This window comes from Homalodisca vitripennis, chromosome 7, assembly GCF_021130785.1.
Source record: "Homalodisca vitripennis isolate AUS2020 chromosome 7, UT_GWSS_2.1, whole genome shotgun sequence".
NCBI lineage: Eukaryota > Metazoa > Arthropoda > Insecta > Hemiptera > Cicadellidae > Homalodisca > Homalodisca vitripennis.
The window spans coordinates 18,481,766-18,508,932 of record NC_060213.1 but is presented as its reverse complement, the minus strand read 5'-3'; the positions used below and the strand labels follow the sequence as shown (position 1 = coordinate 18,508,932).

The 27,167-nt window shown below is 34.5% G+C and overlaps 1 protein-coding gene across 1 annotated transcript; it reads left to right on the top strand.

Moving 5' to 3' along the window:
* The first annotated feature begins 125 nt into the window (after positions 1–125).
* LOC124366629 lies at positions 126–27,094 on the top strand. The gene is made up of 17 exons (XM_046823226.1): positions 126–307; positions 918–1,074; positions 2,957–3,209; positions 4,389–4,459; positions 4,702–4,813; positions 5,602–5,829; positions 6,586–6,694; positions 10,457–10,589; positions 12,847–13,309; positions 13,383–13,743; positions 13,846–14,086; positions 23,981–24,141; positions 24,801–24,957; positions 25,617–25,869; positions 25,995–26,105; positions 26,603–26,705; positions 26,872–27,094. The coding sequence occupies exons 1-17, from the start codon at positions 187–189 to the stop codon at positions 27,036–27,038; spliced, it is 3,201 nt and encodes a 1,066-aa protein (XP_046679182.1). The 5' UTR covers positions 126–186; the 3' UTR covers positions 27,039–27,094.
* The last annotated feature ends 73 nt before the right edge of the window (positions 27,095–27,167 follow it).

The following is a 27,167-nucleotide window of genomic DNA, read 5'->3' as shown; positions in this document are numbered from 1 at the left end:
TTCTATTTTTAACCTAAACCACTAGTAATTAAGTTTGTATAGCGAAACATTGAATTTATGGAGTTGAGACAGATTGCTGTTTATACCCCATGTTAAAGTGGAGCCTTAGATGTGTGGCCAGCACTTGAGTAACACTTGTGATGACAGGTGTTTCTGTGTGCAACTGTCACGACGCACACAGGAGAGATGGGAGAGTTAGTAACTGCGGCTGACGAGTACGCTAAGGACCCCAAGTTGCGGCCCGCAGACATCGCCCAGCTGAGAGAGTGGCTAACCAAACAACCCCATCTGCCTCAGTGTATAACAGGTAACAACCGTAACAACTATCACTGCAAACATTGACATTCTCATTTGAGCATATTATTCTAATCACCTTCTGTGAGTTTATCGTAATACAATTGAAAATTTATGTGTATCATTTACTGTTTATTGCGTATGGAATGCACCACAAAAGTTAATTTATGCTTATTGTGAAATAATAATTTCAAAATTACACAACTGATAAAGCTTACTTAATTGTTTTAGTATTACAAAGTATGCTCATTCTTTCCGTAAAATGATGGTTGAACTCGTTAAGTAATAATAAATCTTCAAAACTTCCTAATACACTGTCTTTCCTTTTTTGTCCATACACAAATCACACAATAAATTTTGTACTGCTCAGTTATTGTAAACAAATAATGACGTATGTAAATTAAAATTACATAATTCGTTCAATTAACGCACAAATTGTTCCTTCAGGCAATACCTGAGTAAAATTTCAATTAATTCCTAAGTGATTTTCAACTTCTTGAAAATTCAATCTAAATACATGGGGTACTTGTTTTTACCTGCTATGTTGGTTTACAAACAAATTTCTCCAACATTTCTTTTGTGTCAGTATTGTGTATGAACAACTCGCACATTTTTGATAACAGATGAGTTCCTGATAACAATCCTGCACAGTAGCGAGTACAGTGTGGAGCAGAGCAAACACCTACTGGACACCAACATTACTTGCCGCACCAACTTCACAGAATTCTTCTCCAACAGAGACCCACTAGCCGCTGACAAGCAAGCTGTCTGGGATTATGTGTTAGTATTATGCATTAAAATACTGCGATTAGAACACTTGGAAAATTAATTTCCTCGTATTAGTGTACGTTCTATTTGAACAAAACTGTGACATTTTTAAGAGAATTTAATATTTTGGTAAATGGACAAAGATTTTGTTAAAACAACACAATAATGCCCATAAAACAAAGAACCAATTTATGTACATGGTCTGTTAACAGTTGTATACAATATTCAACTGGAAAAAGCTCACTTTTTATCAGACATTTCAGTAGAATTTTCAAAATATTCACGTCAGTGCTCTACACATTTACTTTAGCACTCCTACAAATATTCTAGAGGACTCACATACAAATATTCTTGAATATTTTTAAGTGAAATTTTAAAGTGAGGGAAATTTTAGTTGGCAGTCACTTACTAAGCAGGAAAGCTTATGTAACAGTTAAATATTTATTCTGGAAAAAGTTAAAGTTGAATTTTGGAACAAAATTGGCAGCAACTCTTCATAATAGACAATAGACTTTATTTTCATATTCATCAAGAACAGAGACAGCGTCAAATCTTAAAAAGTATAAGTTAAAACATTTTTGTTAACTTTTATTAGTAGGTGTTGATGGTCATAAATTCTTCTAGGCTGTATACAGTCTTTTCCACTAGCCACTTGAACATTTTCCTCTTCAAAACTTGTGGGCCAAGGTTCTTAAGTTCTCCTGGTAGAATGTTGTATAACCTGGCACCTGCATAGGTTGGCTTCTTGGCGAATAGAGCTGATCTGTGGGCTGGCAGATTGAAGTCATTGCCATGTCTTGTTTGGCGTTCATGGATATCACGGTTCCTCAAGCAGTTTTTGTCTGATAGCCAGTAATATTACCTCCGTAATGTAAATAGACACCACTGTGAGTATGCCCAAGTTCTTAAAAGCATCTCTACAGCTTTCTTGAGGATTTAAATCAGCCATGATTCGCACTGCACGCTTCTGCATAACTAGGACTCGCTGAAGGTTGGTGATAGAAGAGCCCCCCCAAAGCACTATTCCATAGCATATAAATGGATCAATCGATACGCTGAATAAACCAAACCTATAATGGTTTTTACATATGTAACAACTTTATAGCCTCACCATTTCAACTTGCAGGTCTGTTAAAAGAGAGGTTTTCTAAAGCACAACCATTTTGAAGCCAATTAAGCTATTTCTTAATTTATGTAACAGCTATAGTTTGACCTTCTTGAAAGCCTGTTGAATTTTATAGACGGTCTCAACTTAAAAATCACCAGGTTTTTGGAAATTTTGATGAAATATTACAGTTCTGATCCTGTGTATCACACGCTTACTAAAATGATTAAAATTCATATGTCTAGATCTGAAACTAACAAAAGTAGTAATTACGTAGCCAGGATATATGTACACTTTATCAATTGACTACTAACATCGACATGCCACTCTGTAACGTACTTTTAAAATCATATTGTTATGAAAAGTTTAATATTTTGAGAATGCCATTTTTTTGTTATATTTTACAAAGCCTCAAACATCAGCAGATTAGACTTTGAAATCTGTGTATGCAAGCAGTTAAAGTTATGGTGGAACAAAATAAATATTTCAATTTTTATATAATCTCTAGAATATTTCACAGGATGGCAAAATGAACCTACTATACATTATCACATGTGTGAGGTTGAACATAATAGTATCATGCTGTGATATTAACAATCACTTTTAATGTACAAATGAACCCTAAACTTAATAAAATTTGAATAAGACATTGTAATTTTCGTTAGCATTATAAGTTCTACACGGAGTATTACAACACTTATGTGAACATATCGTTTCTGATCACTCAATATTAAGAATTTGTGTTTATTTACGACTACGACAGATACAAAGTAACCGTTGGAATTCCAGGAATTTCTGGGTGAGCTCACGAGTGACTGCTGACAAGTACCGTATCTTCTACGGTGGCCTGAGACACTCCGACTCGGAGCCATTCGACTTTGCCAACCTGGTCAACATGTTGCTTAGCTCGGTGGACACCATATTATGGGAGCAGGGCGTTTGTCCCGGTTACGCCATTCTGCTCAACTGTCACGGCTTCACGCTCGGACACCTGACCAAGTGCAACATCTCCCTCATACGCAACATTATCCACTACGTACAGGTCAGAGATTTACTAGCTGTCCACACTGATTATACTTTTATATAGTACATGTGTTCATACTCTTATATGTATACTATTTAAAAACTAGAAGAAGAAAAAAAATTAATTAAATGTATACAAAAGGCTTGTTTTATCTACTAACGACGATGTGTGTGACCCTATCGGCAATCTTTCACAAACGCCGTCATGTACATGATCGGGTGGACACCGGCTTTCATAAAACGAGTTGTGCGTCCGATGGTGTACACATTGCTATGCATTTCCTTATTGCGTTTTTATTGTTTGCCTGTCTTGGTGGTTTGTTAAATTTGATCCTGAGCTTAAATAACCTCAAGACAATCGTGTCCCCATCGAGCATACGATTGCTTAATTTTGTAGTTACCCCTTGGTGTAGACGGAGAAGAAGCATTGAAAAAACATATTAAAATAACTTTATTGTGCAAAATTGAGAAGCCTATATACTTTTCTCGTTATACGTAAAGGTTTAACATAAAATAACTGATTTTTTGCCATTATTATTGAAAAATTGGCATAGAAAAAAGTACAGAAATTAGCTGTTGCTGTGAATGTGTTAGTCTACCTATAAAACATAGACAACAATTACATTATACTTCTTTCAAGAAATCATGACACCAAGATATTCATTCTCAACTTATTGCTCCTTGATGGTAGAGTAATTAAAATTTTAACTATAAATTCAAATTGATTATTTTTGCTTCTGTAAATTAAAGTAAGTCATTATCTGTGGTGTTTTTGATGGTTAAGCTATCTAAGTATTATGCATAGTGAACTGTTCTACTTATATCATTAACATGAATTAGGTATTCAAGAATCAAGAATTTTATGTCAAAAATGTATAAAGCCATAAATGGATAGTTAGCAATTGGAAAAAAGAGTAGGAAGATTACTTTAGGCTATTCAGGTTATGTACCAGGATATTCGTACTTGGCGACAGTAAGGTTTAGTCTATCTCTGGTGAGGATCTTGTGTACATCAACCAATCATCTATTAAAACCTATATCTACTAGCCAATTCAACAACTATACAATAATCCAATAACAAATGTATGTTACAGGACGCGATTTGTATCAAAATCAAAGCGATCCATGTGATCAACTGTTCATCCATCATTGATCAAATCCAACAGTGACATAATCCAATCACAAATGTATGTTACAGGATGCGATTTGTTTCAAAATCAAAGCGATCCATGTGATCAACTGTTCATCCATCATAGACAAAATCCAACAGTGACATAATCCAATCACAAATGTATGTTACAGGATGTGATTTGTTTCAAAATCAAAGCGATCCATCTGATCAACTGTTCATCCATCATTGATAAAATCCAACAGTGACATAATCCAATCACAAATGTATGTTACAGGATGCGATTTGTTTCAAAATCAAAGCGATCCATGTGATCAAACTGTTCATCCATCATTGATAAAATCCAACAGTGACATAATCCAATCACAAATGTATGTTACAGGATGCGATTTGTTTCAAAATCAAAAGCGATCCATGTGATCAACTGTTCATCCATCATTGACAAAATCATGTTCATCATTAAACCATTCCTCAAGAAAGAGTTACTGGACATGGTGAGTTCGTTTTTTTCAGCCTTTTCCATTATTTATACATGTATTCCTCTCTACTGTAACTTTAATTTCACTCCAAATTTTACAAATATTTGAATTTTGCTACAAGAATAAGTAAGACAACTATGAATTGAATATTTTGAGTTCTGTTAGCATGATGCATTAAAAATAATCATTATTTTGTTTAAATCTTTATAAATGCATAAGACTTTTCAGACTGCTTTCTGGAAAAAATCAAAGATATCACAAAGCCATAATTATTGGCTCTCTTCTTAACTGTTGCTTCTCCATTCAAATTAAACATTTATACTTTAAAACAAGAATGTAATTTTACTTATATTATGTGCTTATTTTAATTATGTGACAAGAGTGTGTTGAGACTCTACTCATTTCACTATCAATAAGAGGTGTGTCCAATACATATGCAAAGTAAGACCATAACAATTTAATTTAACAACATTATTGCTACACTAATTTTGACTCCTGAAAATTGTATTTCACAGTGAGAACACCTTACAAATGAAAAACCAGAAGCAAGACATTGATTTTCTATCAACTAAATCGATTTTTTCTTTAGGGCTCATTATTTCATATATGGCATATACAGGGTTTGTCCGGAAAGTAATAGGACTGATTTTCTTTTGCCGAGACTATACTTCGGAGCGTGCGTGCACCGACTGGATTCGGTAGAGGGCGTTTCTAGCTAACGAACAAGCGGCTGGTCAGTTGTCTCCGAGCACCTGAAGAGTCAGGAGAGGCATTTTCGCGTGACGTGTTTCTGTGGGTGGTAGAAGCCGAAAATGCAGCGTTCGTTAGAGCAGAGGTACGCGATCACATTCAGTGTGAAACTCGGTAAATCTGCGACAGAGACATTTGATATAACCAAGCAGGCTTACCTAGATGGTGCTTTAGCAAGAAGTGGTGTGTTTCGATGGCACCAGGTCTTTTTGGAGGGCCAGGAAGAGGTTGCTGATGAAGACCTTGCTGGAAGACCTTCGTCTTCGACAAACACCGACAATGTGACTCGTGTGCGCAAAGTTTTTAACTAAGACCGTCGACTAAGTATTCGTTTAATTGCCCAGATGTTAAATTTACCGAAATCTGTGGTTCATGAAATTGTGACGGAGCATTTGAACATGCGCAAGATGTGTGCGAAGACGGTCCCAAAAGTGCTCACTGACGACCAGAAATTGCGGCTCACACCACCTTTCTTGTGAACAGCTACTTGACCAAGGCCGGCATCCCAACTCTTCCACAGCCGCCCTAAAGCACAGATGTGGCTCCTTGGACTTTTTTTTGTTTCCTCATCTGAAAAGGCTAATGAAAGCCAAGCATTTTGAGACGACAGAGGGGATCCAAGCAGCATGCACCGCGGCTCTCAAGGCTATTCCGGAGAATGCCTTCTGTGTCGCCTTCAATGCTTGGAAATCGCGCTGGGAGCTCTGCATAGACGCAGAAGGAGCCTATTTTTAAATTTTTTAAAGAATTGTAACGATTTGCTCAATACATTTTTCTTAATTGACTCAGTCCTATTACTTTCCGGACAAACCCTGTATTTTTGCGACTTAAGTTCCAGGTTATACTTGTATTCATTCACATGAGTACCGGTGCTAGGCATCATGAGTTTAGTGGGCAGGGCATTATCATGTCACAGCTGCTATATTAGATCAGTTAGCGTATTTACTGGGGAGACCTTTGTTTGCTTTGGAACTTTTATACGTTGCAACTGGAAAATAATCATAATCTATCTACAACACAGACATTTGTTTGCACAGTTGTTTTTCCACTATGGTGAGATGAAGGACTTCTACCGAGCTATGCCCAGAGACCTGCTACCAGACGAGATCGGAGGCACTTCTGGGGACCACATAGACCTCCTAGCGAGTGAGTAGAACACCATTTATTTGTCTCAAGGCTGAAGTGGAACACTAACACTCTAACTAGCTTAGAACATACATTTCCAAATCTTGTATTTGTGGAGAAACCCATTGTGAAGGTTTAATAAAATACACAAGGTAAGGACTGAGTGGATGTGACTATGTAACAACCACCAACAATAAAACTTCGGAGCAATTTAGAAAGAACAATAAATACTGTAAAAGGAGCAAATCTGATCAAATCTACCAAACTTTTATGATTCTTTAATGCTGACACTTTCAAAAATAAATTTCACCACGAAAAATCATTGCAAATGAAAACTCTGTACAACTTTTCCTATGGACGATAAACAGTATATACAGTAGTCAAAGTGCGAGTCTCAATAGTTCAAGATTTTGTGTATTTTAAAGTGGTTTTGGTGAGAAAAACAAGTAAAAACAAAAATTTCGGTTAATTTATGCTTCAAGAGGAAGTCTGCATTCTCATAACATTAGAAATAATCGTTCAATAAATAAAGATTTTGTTAAACTGTGTAAAATTCAGTCAAATTCTCAGGTAATGTCTGTTACACTTTTTAATAAATTAGATTATATAGCACACACTTTTAAAACAAATAGATTTAAAAGAAATGTAGGGGACTGTTTACTCAAGCACCCCTTTTATTCTACACACGAGTATCTATTATATAATGATACTGACTGTATATTCTAATTTGGATGTCTGTTCTGTTGAAATTCTGATGTTTGATGACGTGGGTTGATGAAAACAATTATCACGTTCTGTTGTTGTTTTAGATGTTTAATTTGTTGTTGATCTTTTATTTATTTATTGCTTATTTTTAATGTATCGTTGACTTGTTAATGTACAGTTGATTTTTATTTTTAAACATATCTGTTGTGTTGTTGACATATCTCTTCTTGTTATTATTGTTACGTTTATATTGGTTTACTTTAGATATGTACTGCTACTTTAGTCCTGGCGAGTATTTATCTCTGAATGTACGGCCTGTTACTTTTTTATAAGTTTGTAGCCATTGTATTTTTATTAATGAAATGATCATGACGACTTTCTTGATTTCTTAAATTACTCATCAGGACACTATACAGGAGTCAAGTTATGTTAAATCTTTCATATATTTAACCATATTTAATGAAAAATTGAACTAAAAACAGTTAGACTCTTAAGTTGTTTCTCAATTAAATTTTCATTTGTAGGGTGTTGAAATTGGATGTATCTAGTGGTTACTCGTCTAGTGGTAGTGTCTCAGAGATTTATAAATTTTCTCATGTACAATTGTGAGTTATAGAAGCAAAAGAGCTATTATTTATCATACACATTTATGATAATTAATAGAAGGTCTAGTAGACTAATGATTCTCCAGATCATCAAAGTCTACAATATCTTCTTAGAATCTTTGTTAGTGGTGATTGATTGCCTTGTGAGCAGTCATTGTTAAACCAATTGCAGTAATTTGTTAATTATTTTGTTCTGATTACACTTACAATACAAGGTTAATGTAATACAAATAAAGTTTGCTGAATCACCCTGTATTTCAGAAAACAATTCCCTCCCACTACAACAATCATGCAGAACTAACAAAGACTTCCAGCAGATCTTCACTTGCCTTGTGGTCCTACAAGTGTTTATAACAACTAAACATAGATTGAGATAGCTAATATCCAAGTCCAATTGCTATAACAATCATGCAGAACTAAGAAAGACTTCCAGCAGATCATCACTTGCCTTGTGGTCCTACAAGTGTTTATAACAACTAAACATAGATTGAGATAGCTAATATCCAAGTCCAATTGCTATAACAATCATGCAGAACTAAGAAAGACTTCCAGCAGATCATCACTTGCCTTGTGGTCCTACAAGTGTTTATAACAACTAAACATAGATTGAGATAGCTAATATCCAAGTCCAATTGCTATAACAATCATGCAGAACTAAGAAAGACTTCCAGCAGATCATCACTTGCCTTGTGGTCCTACAAGTGTTTATAACAACTAAACATAGATTGAGATAGCTAATATCCAAGTCCAATTGCTATAACAATCATGCAGAAATAACAAAGACTTCCAGCATATCTTCACTTGCCTTGTGGTCCTACAAGTGTTTATAACAACTAAATATAGACTGAGATAGCTCCAAGTCCAATTGATAACAACCAATTCTCTCCTACTATAACAATCATGCAGAACTAAGCAAGACTTCCAATGCCAATGGCGCAGTGTAGTGGGTACGGCGGTTATCGCAAGATAACCAGATCAAGCAACGCCGAGCGTGGCTGCTGCTTGGACAGGTGACCGCTGAGCGATCCTGTCCTTGCAAGCGGCCCGCCTGCCCGGCCATTGGTGGTGGTTCGGAAGTCACCTTTAAGGCCGTTGGTCCCCAGGTTAAGTGTTAGAGAGGGCTTCTTAGCCCTAACTTCGCCTGGTAAAATAAGACATTATTTACTTTTTTTTTTTTTTACTTCCAGCAGCAGATCACCACTTGACTTACCACCACTTGTCCTACAAGTGTTTACAAGGACTAAACATAGATTGAGATAGCTAATCTCCAAGTCTAATTGATAACAAACATTTTCCTCCCTTCTGACTACCTAGGACTTCCTCTAACCAACTGAACTCAATAACCGCCATTTCAAAAAATTGTTTTTGTATTCAATAGAGTTCTTTCAGTTGAAGAAAATTAATATTAATGTAAATGTTTTTATGTAAAACAATGTCCATGTAAATTAGTATATTTATATAAAAAAACTTGTTTTATCTCATTATTTTCTTCCTCGATGAGTAATGCTAGAGGGTTAGATATAGTTATATGTATACTGCAATATAATTAATGCTTTCCTGAATAAATGAATTTTGAATTTGAAAACATTTAATTGAAAATCTGTTTAGGCTCCATGTTTACTTTCAATTACTGTACATATATAACAAAAAACAATAATATTACTATGCAAGTACCAAATTAATATACACTTATGGAAGGAATTAATTTTTTAAAATAAATATTTACTAGAAACTGACATCAAATTCACACTGAACTTTATTCAATAAACTGATCTCATCGTGGCAACATTACAGGTTACTCTCTGTAACCGTTAGAGTATGTTAAAAATAATGAATATTCAAATTCTGTGACACCATTAATTACAATGCGCGAAATATGATAGCAAGCTAGAAAAATTTATTCATTTATTAAAACCGACAACAGAATGCAGTTGAATCAATTCACTCGCTTAGCCACTGAGTGGAAACAAACCATGGTACTAAATCAATCAACTGGAACTGGCCAACCAGTTTCAGTCATTTGAGCAAAACCACTGGATAAAAACTCAACCAATTGATTCAATTGTTTTGAATTGGTTGTTCTCATCGCTATTACAGTCTATAACAGTTTTATTACTTAATTAGTGTTAGGTTTAAATCTTACTTTTGAATAGTAATCCTTTATATCTGTATTATTTCATACTTTTACAGTTGTTAAACTACTAGAAATAAAAATACAATCCAAATTATATAATATTCGCATATGATAAAAATAAATCATAACTTATTTTTGCACTAACACTTGTTCACACACTAAACCATTACAATAATTCACACACCTACATCAAATAACAAATAAATATTACCTTATTTAACAATTTTAAAGATCATATAAAACGACAAAAGAAATCTTTTCAATAGAGATGTGCCTTCCCTGACTAATTTTTTGCTAGGGAGAGTACAAAGTCACAACAATGGATTGTGTTTGTTCCAGAACAATTGCGGGCTCGCGTGGAACGTAGACAGCACACACTGATCGACTCACAGAAACTGAAAACCGACGAGAAAAAGCGTCTCGGAGGCAAAAAAGACATTTACAGCATCGCTGGACACTTCCGTAAATTAGAGTTGGACTGAGAGGGGCACTCATGGCTAGACCTACATGGCTCTTCACTCTTTGTCACAATTACTTGCTGTGATATAAGCTATTTTGAAAAAGTAAAATTATTAAATTACAGTACTACTTAAAACAATTAAATTGTTTATTTCTTTATTTCACAACAATTATAACATTATTTTTATATTCATCAGTAGTATATTGAAGTTTGATTTATTTAGTTATACAATTTTTATATTGTGCAATCAATTAAAACCACCAAGTTAATATTTATTGTAACGTCATTTCAAACAAAGTATATTTTTAGTAACCAATATAATCACAGAAAATTCCTGTATTAATATAAAAATAAGTCATCTTCCAAATTTAGTTATGAACAAAAAAAGTTTGTTTAGTTTATTTTGTGAAACTAAATTGTTTTGCATTAAAAACTGAAAATCTGATATTTATATATTAAATAGAACTGAACACATTTAATATTTACCTATATTTATTAATAAACATACAAAACGTAATATAAAGTTTTACTCCTTGGTTTTCCAAGGAAAAAAGGTAATGAAAATTGTAACATTTCTAGATATGATTAAACAAATTTGAAAAAGATATTTTAATGGTTCCTCCCTTAGCTATAGATAACCAACTAACATGTTTAAATGAAAGGTAGCCTTAGTTCATTCAAATACACTCATTCTTCACTGGCATTTATTTGCATTTTGTTGAGCACCACCTCAATGAGCTCCACTGTGCAAAGACCAGCTTTAACATGAAATACCAATGTCTTGTTCTTTGTTTTATAACTGATTATTTTATGGAATCCTTGTTAAATCTCTTTCTGATATGCAATTTTAATAGCCAAACTGGTTGAAATTCAAATTCAGACATCTTTATTTATCACACCTTATATACAGAAAAATACAAATTGAATACAATTATTATATTGGCTAAAATTAATACCATCAAAACAAACTTATTCTAAAATGTTATGGCTGACAAATATTTGTAATTAAAAAGGAACAAGTTACAATGAGCAATATTTTGATTTAACAATGTAAATAATATTATCATTTTCCAGTTGTGAATGTAAAATTAGCTCATGTTTGATACTGAAACTTTGTGTTCTGTCCCTAAAAATATTATTCTTCAAATTTACAAAAAAGGATGTTCAATTAAGTATTTTTTAAGGTTTCACTTGAAAAGATGTTTTCTTCTATGTTCTGAAAGTCAGATGGAATAAAATACCAAAATTTCAAACCAACATTTTAATGTGTAACTCCAAGTTATGGTCCTCAAAGACTAACTTATTCCTGGTATTATATTCATGATTTACAGAATTGCCCTTCTTGTTATATTTAGTATATTTTACTGTTTCAAATATGTATATTGATACAGTGATGACCACGTTGCTCGGTGCATGGTTTGCACATACGCGTTAATCACATTTCTCCCTCAAAACAGTAAAGAACGTCATTTTATAAAATCAACATCATCTTGCATAAAACAAAATCATACGCATTTGTTTTTGTCTAAAACATGTGTTTCAATGATTTTGCATTGCGTACATTTTCATGTGATCAAACTAAGACGAGAGTGAAATATGAAAGTTAGATTTGGAACACACTGTAAACAATTAATGTAGAGGAATAATGGAGGGGGTATTCCTATCTCTCTTGCACCATCTCTCCTACACACTGAGTATCGTGGTGTGGCCCACACTGTAGTACAATGAAATATATTTCACTCAGAAAATATGTGCTCCACAGTTTCTTTCTACTTTAAGTTTCTTTTGGATACTTTTGTTTTTCTTGACTAGTTATCAAATACGTTATATATGGAAACTTGACTAGTTGGTTAAGTAATGTTAACGCTACCATGTTACTGTGTGGATTCTAACCTATTTAGTAAAAGAACAAATAAATGTTTATTACAAAGAAAATTTGACAAGTTATAAACAAATAAGACTTTTTTAACCATCCAAGCGAAAACCATCTCGATTGGAGTGTTTAAAACATCACTTCATTAATTATATTGTTATTTCATTCATTCTCTTTATATCAAGATATATTTTATACAGTGTTACTCAGAAAAAATTCTCTATGAAAATATGACACAATACATATAATATACTAATCGTACATTCATAGCTGCAGCTGCGGTCAGCTGTATTTATGCGAGTTGCACGTCTTTTGTCAATCTGTCTTTTATATAATGACATTTATTACTTATGTCCTTTGAAATAATGGTTAACTTCATTCAAACCTCATTCTCAGGCCTCATCACAGTCCACAGCTGTCCTCATCAGATTGTTCACAGTCCTCATCAAACAGCTCACAGGCCTCATCAGACAGTTCACAGTTCTCATCAGACAGTTCTCTGGCCTCATCAGACAGTTCTCAGGCTTCATCAGATAGTTCTCAGGTTTCATCAGACAGTTCACAGGCTTCATCAGACAGTTCTCAGGCTTTATCAGATAGTTCTCAGGATTCATCAGACAGTTCACACTCCTCATCAGACAGTTCTCAGGCTTCATCAGATAGTTCTCAGGTTTCATCAGATAGTTCTCAGGCCTCATCAGACAGTTCACAGTCCCCATCAGACAGTTCTCAGGCTTCATCAGACAGTTCTCAGGCTTCATCAGATAGTTCTCAGGATTCATCAGACAGTTCACACTCCTCATCAGACAGTTCTCAGGCTTCATCAGATAGTTCTCAGGCTTCATCAGATAGTTCTCAGGTTTCATCAGATAGTTCTCAGGCCTCATCAGACAGTTCACAGTCCCCATCAGACAGCTCACTGTCCTCATCAGATAAGTTCTCAGGCCTCATCAGACAGTTCACAGTCCTCATCAGACAGTTCTCAGGCCTCATCAGATAGTTCTCAGGCCTCACCAGACAGCTCTCAGGCCTCACCAGACAGTTCACACTCCTCATCAGATAGTTCTCAGGCTTCATCAGATAGTTCTCAGACCTCATCAGACAGCTCACAGTCCTCATCAGACAGTTCTCAGGCCTCATCAGATAGTTCTCAGGCTTTATCAGATAAATCTCAGGCTTCATCAGACAGTTCTCAGGCCTCATCAGCCAGTTCACAATCCTCATCAGACAGTTCTCATGCCTCATCAGATAGTTCACAGTCCTCGTCAGACAGCTCACAGTCCTCATCATACAGTTAACAGTCCTCATCAGATAGTTCTCAGGCCTCATCAGACAGTGCTCAGGCTTCATCAGACAGTTCACACTCCTCATCAGACAGTTCACACTCCTCATCAGACAGTTCACACTCCTCATCAGATAGTTCACAGTCCCCATCAGACAGTTCACAGTCCTCATCAGATAGTTCTCAGGCCTCATCAGACAGTGCTCAGGATTCATCAGACAGTTCACACTCCTCATCAGAAAGTTCTCAGGCCTCACCAGACAGCTCTCAGGCCTCACCAGACAGTTCACACTCCTCATCAGATAGTTCTCAGGCTTCATCAGATAGTTCTCAGACCTCATCAGACAGCTCACAGTCCTTCATCAGACAGTTCTCAGGCCTCATCAGATAGTTCTCAGGCCCTCATCAGATAGTTCTCAGGCTTTATCAGATAAATCTCAGGCTTTATCAGACAGTTCTCAGGCCTCATCAGCCAGTTCACAATCCTCATCAGACAGTTCTCATGCCTCATCAGATAGTTCACAGTCCTCATCAGACAGCTCACAGTCCTCATCATACAGTTAACAGTCCTCATCAGATAGTTCTCAGGCCTCATCAGACAGTGCTCAGGCTTCATCAGACAGTTCACACTCCTCATCAGACAGTTCACACTCCTCATCAGACAGTTCACACTCCTCATCAGATAGTTCACAGTCCCCATCAGACAGTTCACAGTCCTCATCAGATAGTTCTCAGGCTTCATCAGACACTCCACAAAAGGACTTTTATGAAGTGTCTAATGAGGACAGCTCTGCCGTTGAAAGGCCTCACCAAAAAAGGATAGTTATTAGTCTTCTTGTTATCCTAAATTAAGTAACATTCATAGTAAAATTTAAACATTGCTGGAGGTTGTATGTGACCAAATTGCTGTATGTATTTTTATAAGTAAAGAAATAAAACATTTATTTGTATAAAAATAAATGTCTAATGAAAGAACAGCATGCAAAGTGAAAATTGAAATTGTTATAAGTGTATAATCGTATTCATAATTTAAAACTCTTTAAAATTATTTCATGGAATATTTCCAAACTGAATGTAGGAGGCTTCGAACTCTTATTTAGTGGTCAAGACTAACATAGGTGAAGTCTATGAATATGAGACAAGATAAGACAAACTCTCTGGTAACTAATATTGTTAATTACAAAAGTATTCCCAAATATTTCACAGAGTGTGGCAAACTGCCACGGTGCAATATCTCGCGCGTCGCACATTTTAAGATGACTCTAAACACTAGTTCATATCCATTATTTTACAATGTGAAATGCTTTAAAAGGTACGCTATTGGTTAATAGGCAAATTGATAATTACAAAATGTAAACGTTTAGCATTATAATGTTTAAATCCGCTATGATAATCAATTGGGAGAAATAAAGAACTTTTATTACAGAATGATCAATTACTGCCACACAGTGAATATTAAATGTTTTTAGTAAAGTTTGTACGGTACTGTAACAAATTATATTGGTTACTTATTTTTATTACCAATTTTGAAATACATAATTCAAATGACATATTAAGATCTATCATATCCAGTACTACAGCACGGAAATTACAGCTGCTAGAACTAAAAGTGTGATTCAACAATTTCAAGCAAAATTAGATGTAGTTCTCTGATAAAGATAATTCTAAGCGAACTATGGATGTTTATATTGGTTAAGGCAGAGTACAGACTACTATCTAAGATAGTATATGTTTACTGTTTACATAGGAGGATGCTAAACCGCTGACTCAAGGTCAATTGTCACACTGACATTGTCTCCTTACAGTGGCTTCACTCACAACTGTGTCTAGCTTAGAATACTGATTGTACAGTACGTTACTCTAAACCTTGATATATATATATATATATATATATATATATATATATACACAAGGATGTTGAAAAGTTTAGAGACGGTTTAATATTTTTATTATTAATTGGGCTACAGCATTAAAACTTTCTACTTTCTGTGAAAATTTGGAACCTATACCATGTTCATGAACAAACATTATGCAATTAAATCAAATTACTGCTTAATTTTGTAAATGTTGAGTTTCGCTTCAATTCACCTTCCCATTAATCCATTAATCTGACGATTTCGCAGACTTTCTGCACTAAGGTGAAGGTGAACTGGAGCGAAACTCAACACGCACATCCAATCAACCCTTCCCACCTTAGTTATGTGTACCAAATTTTCTTAATTAGAAATGCTAATTAGGTATCATTTTTAAAAGTTTTTCTTTTTTTAATTCTAATTTAAACTGAAATTATTACAAGAAAATAACCAATGCCAAGGGATCATTTGGATCAAGAGACCAAATGGTCATCATTTTGTTAACACGAAATGATGGTGGTAAATTTGTTTGTCTAATTTGGGAATTCCTACCTAAACATTGCAATGTTTTCAGTGATTGCTTGCTTTCTGTGTCAGTTGAACTTTGCCCATTAACTGGACAATAAAACAAACATTAAAGTTGTATCCATATCAGGAATAAATTTGCTAGTTTTGTTGCCTTTTAAACATTTGAACACCTTCTATAACATTTGTAGTAAGTGATTTTGTATTGAAATGGTTACAAACCACTTTTAGGAAAATGTTAAATGTAGGGAAATTAAACCAATTACTACAAATTCTCGGCTTAATTTTACAGATTATTATCAAAAGTCTTTGCATAATTGTCACTTTTAAATGAACGATCGACCCTTTTTATGATCGTTTTGCAGGATTCTTCTTTGCTTGATCAGAGCTTAACAATTATATGCGTATTAACCTATGCTAACATTTTAAATTACTGTATCTATTAACTCCTCATGAGCTGTTCTCCATCGTAGGTAGTCAATAACAAAGTAAAAAATCAGATTTTATAGTTCCCAATTGTGTCTGAAAAATTTTAATCTTGTAGCTCAAGATATAATACAAAATATTAAACTCTGTACAGACTTTTCAGTACTCCAGTATACATATCCATGTTTTTAATTAAAGAAAAAAACAAATAAACTCGGAAATGGTTTAAGTTATGCCACTGTAATTTTGCATGTTTATATTTCTTTAGAATGTACGGTCTGCTGAAAAAATTTACTGTTAATAGTATTATTCTGGCAATCTTTTACAACTGAAAGTTTAATTTCATAAAAACTGACAGGAAGAGAAAAAATTGTGATGATGTATAAAAGGCAGCTTAAAAAAATAACCTGTTCAATACCTTATTTCGGAACCTGTGTTACTTACATGCAATGACAGCTATCATCATGAAATTGTATATATTTATATTGTGAACTTCTATTTTTAAATTCTTACTGGAAAATATTATAGACTTACTTCATATCGACAGATTTACAGAGTCAATTTTGGATATAGAAATAAAACGAAAGACCTTAAAATAATCCTTCAGTAAAAGAGAAAACTGGGGGTCATCCTCCAGGAAATGTTTGAAGTTCAATAAAATATTCACATTTCATGTTCATTACAGGAGCGGTACTTTTCTTCAAAAACATAAACCATTAATCAATTTTGAAAATAGTAATAATTAACCCACACTACATAGTACCGTACGTAACAGTCTTCACTGAGGATGTTCCAAAACTACAGGTCATTTCATTCTTGAGATGTCCTAGGGACAGGCAGACAGACAATTATACAAAAAAGAAATTTTTACCTCTCCCGGGTATCACCACGCGAGAAATTGTGTCAGCCTTCAATGACCCTGACCCAATTTCCATAGTTGGACATATTCCATTATGAACTCATTTTTGTCTACATAGAAATGAAGTTTCATGCAAAATTTAAAGTCAAGAGATGAGATCTTGCTAAAAATATCTTGCCACATGACGGATTCAAAATTTTGTTCATTAACCCTCCATCGGGCGCTTAAAATTAGAAACACCATCAGGCGCTCACGGAGGTTTCCTCCAGGTTAGTGAATAATGGATATTATAGTCGTTTAAATAACTGTTTTTATTTGTTTTTATAAATATTCATACGATTTAATTACAATGTAATATATTCAATTTTTAGAATTTAAATAAAAATTACTCTCTTATGTAATGAATTTTCCAAATAAGAATTTCGAAATTTAAAAAACTGTTATTGTATAGTAACAAACATGATTTATTTTTAAGGAATATTGCAATTAATTGTAAAAATGTTTAAGCCTTCTGTAATAATATATAGAAATTAACTTAGTTTTTCACTTCTTACAAAAACAACTTACTTCAATTTTTGAAAATATTATACAATTGTAATGTCAATTATTATTCTAAAATCAAAATTTATTCTTTACTAAAAATTTTTGAACACTACACAAAGTTTCAAAACATTTTCCTTCTGGTTCTTATAACGACATATGTTCATCCATAAAACAGTACTTGAAATGAAGGAAACAGGATTTTTTTCTTCCGGACATTTGCCATCGTTAAGTGAAACAAGAAAACAGTAACACTACGTTTCGAGATCTGCAATCTGATCTCTTCTTCAGGTAAAGAACTAACCTAATAAATAAAAAAAACATAATTACAAACTAGGTTAAAAATAAACAAATCTTACTAAAGCGTTGTGGCACGCCTGAGTCAGGAATCACAACCTACATGCAAACGAACCAGAAGAAGAATTCATTACCTGAGTCAGAAAAACAGAATTGTGATTAAATTTGCGTTTATGTCAATCCCTTATGTGCCGGGATTATCGGAGAGAAAATTAGAAGAGTAGGTAGAAAGTACAACATTAGAAAACCGCGTTTAAAACACAACAACAACACCTCTTAGACAAAGTCTCGTAAAAACAAAACCAAAAAATGGCACACAGGATTCCAAAAACTGTGTTTACAAGTATAAAATGTAAGCTGCAATAGGGAATACATAGGCGAGACAAAAGACCACTAAACATAAGGATAAAAGAAACACAAAGAAAAACACGAGAAAGGGTTTCACAGAAAAAGTCAAAAATTGCACACCATTGTGGTCCGAAGACCATCATATGAATTGGGATGAAGCCCACATAATAACATCGGGAACCACATTTCTTCAAAAAGGAAATTAATTGAGGCAACATACATTAAATTGGCAGACCAACCAATCAGTCAACCATCAGTCGAGATTAGGCCGCTTTGGTTGCCAATTCTAAAAAATGAACTAAAGAGAATACCAAAAGTATCAAACGGATCGGATATTTGCAATAAACCAATGCGGAGTCACAATATGGTTTTAAGAAGTTCATAACTCGCATGAACCAATAATAATCGAAAGGGCCCCATTTCCTGTTCCCCTTCCCTTGTATTTCCGCCATCTTGTTTTAGCCGGGCGTCACGTTCACGATTACCATTGGCTACCCCCTCTGGTCAGTCGTAGATGGTTAGTAAACGTGTGAAAGACTATTGTGACCTGTATTCCGTAGTTTAGTTTAATGATTAGTTGGTTTTGTATAGTTTTTTTTTATTAAGTGCATGTCTTCTTTAGTGTTAGTGAAGTTGGACATACAACATGTAGGTTGTGATTTCCTGACTCAGGCGTGCCACAACGCTTTAGTAAGATTTGTTTATTTTAACCTAGTTTTTGTAATTATGTATTTAGGTTAGTTCCTTTACCTGAAGAAGAGATCAGATTGCAGATCTCGAAACGTAGTGTTACTGTTTTTTCTTGTTTCACTTAACGATGGCAAATGTCCGGAAAAATCCTGTTTCCTTCACAATCCTTCCATCGTCAAAAATAACCTTCAAACAAAGGAAGTACTGAAATGTTCCCTAGCACACGGGTACTGTACTGACAATTTTCTCTCTCATCGTCTTCATTCTCCATTTCACAAAATTTCAAATAAAATATATTGTAAAACCTTTTTTTTAAAAAAAGAACCCATCACAGGGTCAGGCATTTAGGCGCACACGGATTATTACTACATTAAAAACTAAACACTATAAGGCGCTCACGGAGATTTCGTCCAAACACGACATCGGGCGCTCACGGAGGAATCGTCCAGTCTTGCACGGAAGTAGACCTCATACTGACAGATTTTGACAAAGATATAAGCGGGCGGCTATTGTTTCGCTTCCCCGAAAGATTGCCGTGAAGTACACTGCGGGACACGACTGCCAACATCAGAAAAGTAGTACTATTTTTAATAATAAACAATACACGGAGGAAAACTCCGTTTAAGCGCCCGATGGAGGGTTAAGATAGGTTTAATATTCTATAAGTTCTGGTGAGCTAGGGAGGGTATTACAACGCAAGAGTGCTCTGAAATCGAAAATCTTGTTGAATCTGAACATTGACTTTCCACACTATTATTTTTTCTCTTTACTCTATGAATAGAAATGAAATATGTTAACATTTTCAAATGCATCTACTGAGTCTGTTTACAAATTTATTTATTCTATTTTCATGTAAAATTTGACGTTTGTAGGTTAATTTGTTTTTGAGATATCATGCAGACAGACAGACATAAATACAATTTTTCCAGCTCCATAAGTGATAGGCTTCGCTAACGCTCAGCCAATAATAAAATAACTGCCTTAAGCCAAATATTTTAAAACGTAGGATATATTTTTTGTTCACCTATAACTATTTTTAACAAAGTATAAACAGTTTGTTGCTAACTTGGTTTTCAAGAAATGTTAGTAAAAATATTGAGATTACAGATAATATTACTATGTGTATACTATTTCTTTAATAGAAATTAGGCCAAGGAATAGACAGTAAAGATCCAATACATATAAAAGAAAACGTAACTGCATTTAACTACTTTTTGCTTAATTTTAATTTTCCTCTTAATGCAATTATTAAAGTTTACACAAACACAACACTGTAGCTCTGTTGCAAGAGGACTAAGTTTACTAATCATAAACTTTTCATAACAGAAAATAATTGTCTATTGATAATAGCGTGTTGGACAAAAGTGTTCACCCCCTTGAATTGTGTCTCATAAGAAAAATGTCTTAATTGAGTTTCCAAACGTTCTTATTTTTCATAATTATTTTAAAATAGGTTTTAGCACCAAACTTAATTTTTATTGCATAAAATACACACAATGTACTTTCTTAAAACACGAAAATATAACACCCTTTTCTGATATATTTTACCCAATCAAAGCAAAAGTTAACAATTTAGAGGGTTTAACACAAGATAAAATGCTGTCCTATTTACTGTTATTTGCTGCATCAAACCAATTTTTAACATTGGGTGAAAGAAAACTAATCGTGATTACGTCAACAGTAGGGAAATTATTTGAATTTCCACTGTCAAATTCACGACAAATACGGAACTGGAACGTGCGTCAGTAATGCTATTCATTAGCGGCACGAGTTAATGAAATCCCGCGATATCCAGTAACGGTGAGTCAGGCCAGGCCGGTGCTGCTTACGTCATGTCTACGCGAGAAGACAGAGAGAGAGAAAGAGAAAGGGTGAGGCAGAGAGGAGGGAGTGGTTGGAGGGGTGGGTGGGTGAGGTGAGGGGGGGGGTGTTCGCTTAATCACTATTTGGCGCAATCCGCTTGGAGGAACGGTCGCACTCTTATCTCCTCACCATTTTAGTGTCACAGTAACTGCGGTTATAGTGTTGTGTATATTATCCGCTGGAGTGTGACAACAACACACAGTCAGTACAGTTCGGACAGGCGATACAGGAGGCCGTGAAGCAGCTGCTGTCTCTGTCTGTCTGTCAGCTGTTCCTCTATCCCTCGCTGGCTATTCCACTTCTGCAACTGCACTTATAGGTTATGTCGCACGGTTGAGTGGTGCAGTGTTATTAGCAAGGATTACGTGTCTTCCCCCGTTTTAGAGTTTGTCGATAGTGAATGAAGTGACGTCTGCAGGTAAGTTCGTATTTGTGATTGTTGGTTAAGGTCCAGAAATAACTTGTCACAACACTTGCAGCCTTCCTCTCTTGGTTCGCTCTCAACCTTACATATATTTTGACCAAATGTCTGATCGAGAGAAGTGTTTTCTAGTATACCAAAACAACGTAGCTACAACCCCCTTTTTAATGTATTGTAAACATGTATACACACATTTACCAAACATTGTTTAAGAGTAAATTCTCAATAGAATTCCTCCTTTTACTCTTTAACACCCTGTTTATTAACTGTGAATTAGTTTATATAATTGAATAATATTTTCAACATAAGTGTTATTAATGATTTTTTTTTGTGAGAAATTACTACAGTAGTTAAGGCAAATTAACTTATACAAGTTTCTGAAGTTTATTTACATTTACGTTTGTTGTTACATAGTTGTATAAAACCACACAACCAATAATACAACTCAATCTTTTAAAAATATACATTCCTGACAATTTAGAAATTTTAATCCATCCTTAGAAACTGTAATAGACTAACCTAATTAATGCTTCTGAAAACTGAATTATGAATTAACTGAAGACGTTTGAAATGCAAGCCAGGGCGGTAACAGCGGTAACAGTGGTAGAACCGGTCAGGTCAGACACACTTGCATCAAGGAAAGGACATACAATGCAACATTGGGCTGAGATCAGACCTACTTTCACTTGCTTTATTGGTAGAAGCTGTGAATTACACAACCCTGCACCTTCACTGGGCACACCTCCGCTCTGACCAAGGTCTTGGTGCAGCCTTGTCCAAAGTCAATGTTCCACATCAATTGGTTTTATGGCTGGCGTGACTAACAATTCAACGTTACCTTGACAATACCTCTTGACCATGTAAATGAAGGTTTTCCTAGTAACCAGGTCACAAAATTTTAGAACGTGTATCAAATAGCTACATATTTGGTAAGCCTAACAATAATCATACTTTTCCGATAATTAAAGGTTATAACAGTGGGCGTATACATAGATAGTTACTTTACATACATAGAGTAGGCCTGTAAACTGGGTAGGTTTCCGTGGTATATAATACCTCTGAAATAGTGTCTCTCTGGAAATTGTTTCTTATAAATCTGTTTTAGAGTTGCGTTCACGTACCTATATAATAGCTTTGTATAAATTCTGGAGCACCACTATATTGTCAGTAACTGAACTTAGTACTAGAGACAAGCTGTACGTGTTTCGTGATAAGCACAAATCAAGAACATTATTAAGCATAATTCAAGAAATTAGGCACATAAAGCTTGTCTGAAAACTGTTAACTATTAACCTCTTGTACTGAAATATTTAAAACATTTGGTTTTGAATGGACGGACTATAATGAATTTTAGAAATTACTTGTTTTCAAAAATAAAGCCAATATAAGGATAATAGAGAAATTATAATAAGAGGGTCATGTCAAAATGCTTTCAGAGATTTACAGACATTGGTTCTACTTAGTAATTATATATATATATATATATATATATATATATTGTATTAAAAATGCATGTACCAGGTCGGAAAAATATTGATAGTTAAATACAATATAATTAAATTATTAGACCTCAATGACATGGATTAAATTTATTAATTTTGTAATCTCAATATTTAGCACTTCTCATTCAAACTGAGATCAGATTATTCAGTATTTCATATGAATAGTACAACTAGAAAACAATTAAAGAATAAAAAAAAAAACAATTGTTTAAATTTAGTAAGTAGAAACTCGTGTAGAGCCATATCACTCTTTACAATGATACGGTTTTACTGATTATAACAGAGTAAGTCTGACTAAACCACCCATAATGCTACCTTATCTAAAGTGATAGATAGAAGCTTTAATTTTCAGATCTCCATTATCAACACTGTAATTCGTTTAATACCATTCACGTATTAAAACAATCAATAAACTTCTTTTTCAACAGTAAACATTTGTCTTTACTAGGAATAAACAGGAACGACTAACAATTACGAAAAGTACTTGGATTGGTTGGCTGCAAACAGCACTTATTCAAGCTTTGCCAAAAACTTAAATTCACTCGGTTACCTCAGAAAAACTTGTGAGATCTAAACTAAAACCTCTTTCCTAACTGTGGACTTAAGAAACCCTCATTCGTTGAGTCACAGTCGAACCAGGAATGTGCGAAACAATAAAATCTGAATCAATGTATATATTTCCTAAAACATGCCATCCTAACATACACTGCACATCTAATATTCACCTTCCTTTATTTGGTAACACTATAGAGATTCAGCTAAAATTAGTACCCAAACTACATGGGGTGTTGCAATTGACTCAGGATTCAAAGGGCAGTTGAAAATTTGAATCATCCAACACAACTCACACTGTTTAATTTAGAAAAGTGGTAAATTAAATTAAGAAATCTCTAGAGAGAATGCTATGTTTGTGTTGACCGACAGGCTGACTACGGCTAGGACGACGACCACCTCCACTGACATGGAAGCTATGTGGAAGATCACTCTCGAGGAGGAACACAAGAAGAATCCAGAACTGAGAGGGGAAGACATAGACGAAGTACAGTCATGGATGAAGAAACAAGCTCACCTGCCTTCCATTACAAGTTGGTCATGTTTCAACTCAAATAAGCTGCTATGTTTAGTTAGAAAATACAGGCAGATTACTGCCTGCTTGGACCCAATTATACTTACATTGCCCTTTATTTAAAATAATTGTATTGAAACAAAATTAAAAAATTATGTTAAATATTTACTTGTTGATACAATTACTCGTAAAATTCTAAATAAACATGAATTATGGTAAAACAATTTATTAAGTTAAATATTGTATTGTATTGTATTGTAAATACATAAGATGAATTTTTACCATTTAGCAATTATAAAATTACAATTTTACTATCAGGATATTCAACACTATCATTAATCAATAAAGTATCAAAATATTGTTACATTGCAGCAAAACACACACTATACTCGTATGCAAACACTCCTTTAAAGTTGACATGTAAAAAAATGTTGCAATTTAGTTTCAGTAATTTATTCTACTCAGAACGATTTGTCACTGAACAAATTCGCATGACTCAGGTTGCTTGGAACTCTTTTCCAAGCACCTTAGTTTATACTTCAGCTTATCTGTTTAGTGATAAGAAAACAAGTACTCCACCTCAACATTATATATTGTTGTTAAATACCAGTATAAACTATGATTATGTCATGTGATAGAAAGAATCCTCTTTCACAATTCGGATCAATTTTTTGTCAGACTTGGATGTGGTCATGTTCCTGCAAGCCTGCCAGTGGGACCTGACTCAGACCAAAGAGACCATCGAATCCTACTACACCTACAGGACCTCTCTCGTCGACTTCTTCTCCTCCAGGGACCCCATATCCAAGGAAATACAGGAAATCGCTAAAGTCATGTTGGTATTCTTTTGGCTGTACTAGACAAAAGTTTCATCACATCCTTACCAATCAAAATCAAGCATTTATGGTGATGGAATGTGAAATGAAAATTATAACTGTTACTTAACGAATTAGCTATAAAAATGAAATGATAATAAAGACGCTATTGATATCTTCCCTAAGATAAAAAATCCTTTTGGTTAAAACATATGATGTGTTTAAACGATTTGGCAGAAATGTGCAATCGTATCTTTGAAATTCTTTTATGATGCAAATAATCTAAATTTACTTCTAAAGGGAACAATAAATACTTTAAAACTTTAAAGTCCTTCTTCTTTTTCATAAACAGTTTACCTTCCAAGTCAGAAAAATCAAGACGCAAATAAAAAGATATTGATCCACTATGATGGGAATTAACAAGATCAATACACCACAGACATGAATTATATACAAAGTGTACATGGAAAACAAAGTAATCCAATAATAACAATTGTTAAAATCAATTATTCATAGTTTGGCATTTAACAAATCTACTCTATATTGTCTTCCAAACACACCCTTAATGTTTCAACTTAAAGAAAATAACTATTGCCTCCAAATTAAACTAAAAATTCCCGCATATTATCTACATAGAGACACCACATTTTAACTTTATAAAACGAATGCTGTGTTTCAGAAATGTCACAATCCTGCCAAAAAGTGATCCTGAAGGCAACAGAATCCTGTGGGGTAGTCTGGTCGATCCGGATCCGAACCACTACAACTTCGCGACAGCGGTCAAGTACTTCACAATGACCAGTGAAGTCTTCCAGCTGGAGCACGGGACAGTCCCGGGGTTCATCGTCGTCTACGACGTCAAGAACCTTTCTTTCTCCCACCTCCTTAAGACTCCACTCACCCAGGTGTCCAAGTACACGCATTACGCTCAGGTGAGGAAACTAAGACAGTATTGTGTTCTTTGGTAAACATTGATAACGCTAGCAAGCAAGCATATTGGGCAACATCGTATCCAGGCCACAAACATCAATGTCAGTGATAACGTTATCTGTTACAGGAAGCGGCCTCCTTTCCAGTGAAGGGAATTCACTACCTCAACACGAACGCAGTGTTGGACAAGCTGGTCGCGTTCACCAAACCTTTCCTGCGCTCAAACATCCTGGATGTGGTGAGTGTAAGTGCCCCACCTCTTCCTGTCCTTCTCTCCTGTCCGAAAACCCGACTCATAGTAATGTAATAGAAATCTCTATAATTATAAATGTTGTTAACTCTGTGACGAGTCTTTTCAATCTGTTATGTTCTTGCTATCACAAATCTTACAACATTTATTACATTACTATTTATAACTTTACAAAATTATTCTATACTTATTTAAATTTTTACCTAAACATAGTAGTTTAAAGCAGAATACAACTCATGATAAAAAGATAAAACTGTTTGCTATTCGTATTGACAAAATCTATTATTGCATCACCATATGCTTAATGATAAATAAAATCTTAAATCTTAATTGTTACATTTCTTACAGACAAAATTAAAATAAACAATTAATATAATTGTGTTCATCATAAGAGAGATTTTTAATATTTACAAAACATTGAAATGTTTTACAAAAAGAAATGTATGAAATACAAGCCATTATTAAAAGATGTCTTATATTTGCAGTTACAACTACACTCGAACTTGGAAACGTTTTTCAAGTCGGTACCGAGAGAGATAGTACCCAAGGACTACGGTGGGGACGAACCAACTTTGAAGGAAATGAACGGTGAGTGCTTTAGTAACACAGTAATACTTCTCTGACAGTTTATAATAATAATAAAAATAAAAATCGTAATTCTTGTCTCTATTTTTCAAGGTGGTAGTTACTTTACAATATAATAATGTTATTTCTTTCAACACTGTCGTTATTAAGTCTCCGTGTTTGATTTCAGACGTGAACTTGCGCAAGATAGAAGACTACAGGGAGTTCTTCCAGGAGGAACAGAAGATCCGCGTGGACGAAAGTAAACGAGTTGGCAAGAAAGGGAAGTCTTCTGCTTCGACCGTTAACGGACTCGATTCTGCCAAGGGATCGTTTAAGAAACTATCCATCGACTAGGCTAACTGACTTATGGTGCTAACAGAGTGATTAAATTTTACGTTAAGTTACCAACAGTTTGTTTGTTCCCTCTGGTGACCTTCTTCCACTAGTAATAGTAAACATTTCTTATAGTACGTGAGGGATCTT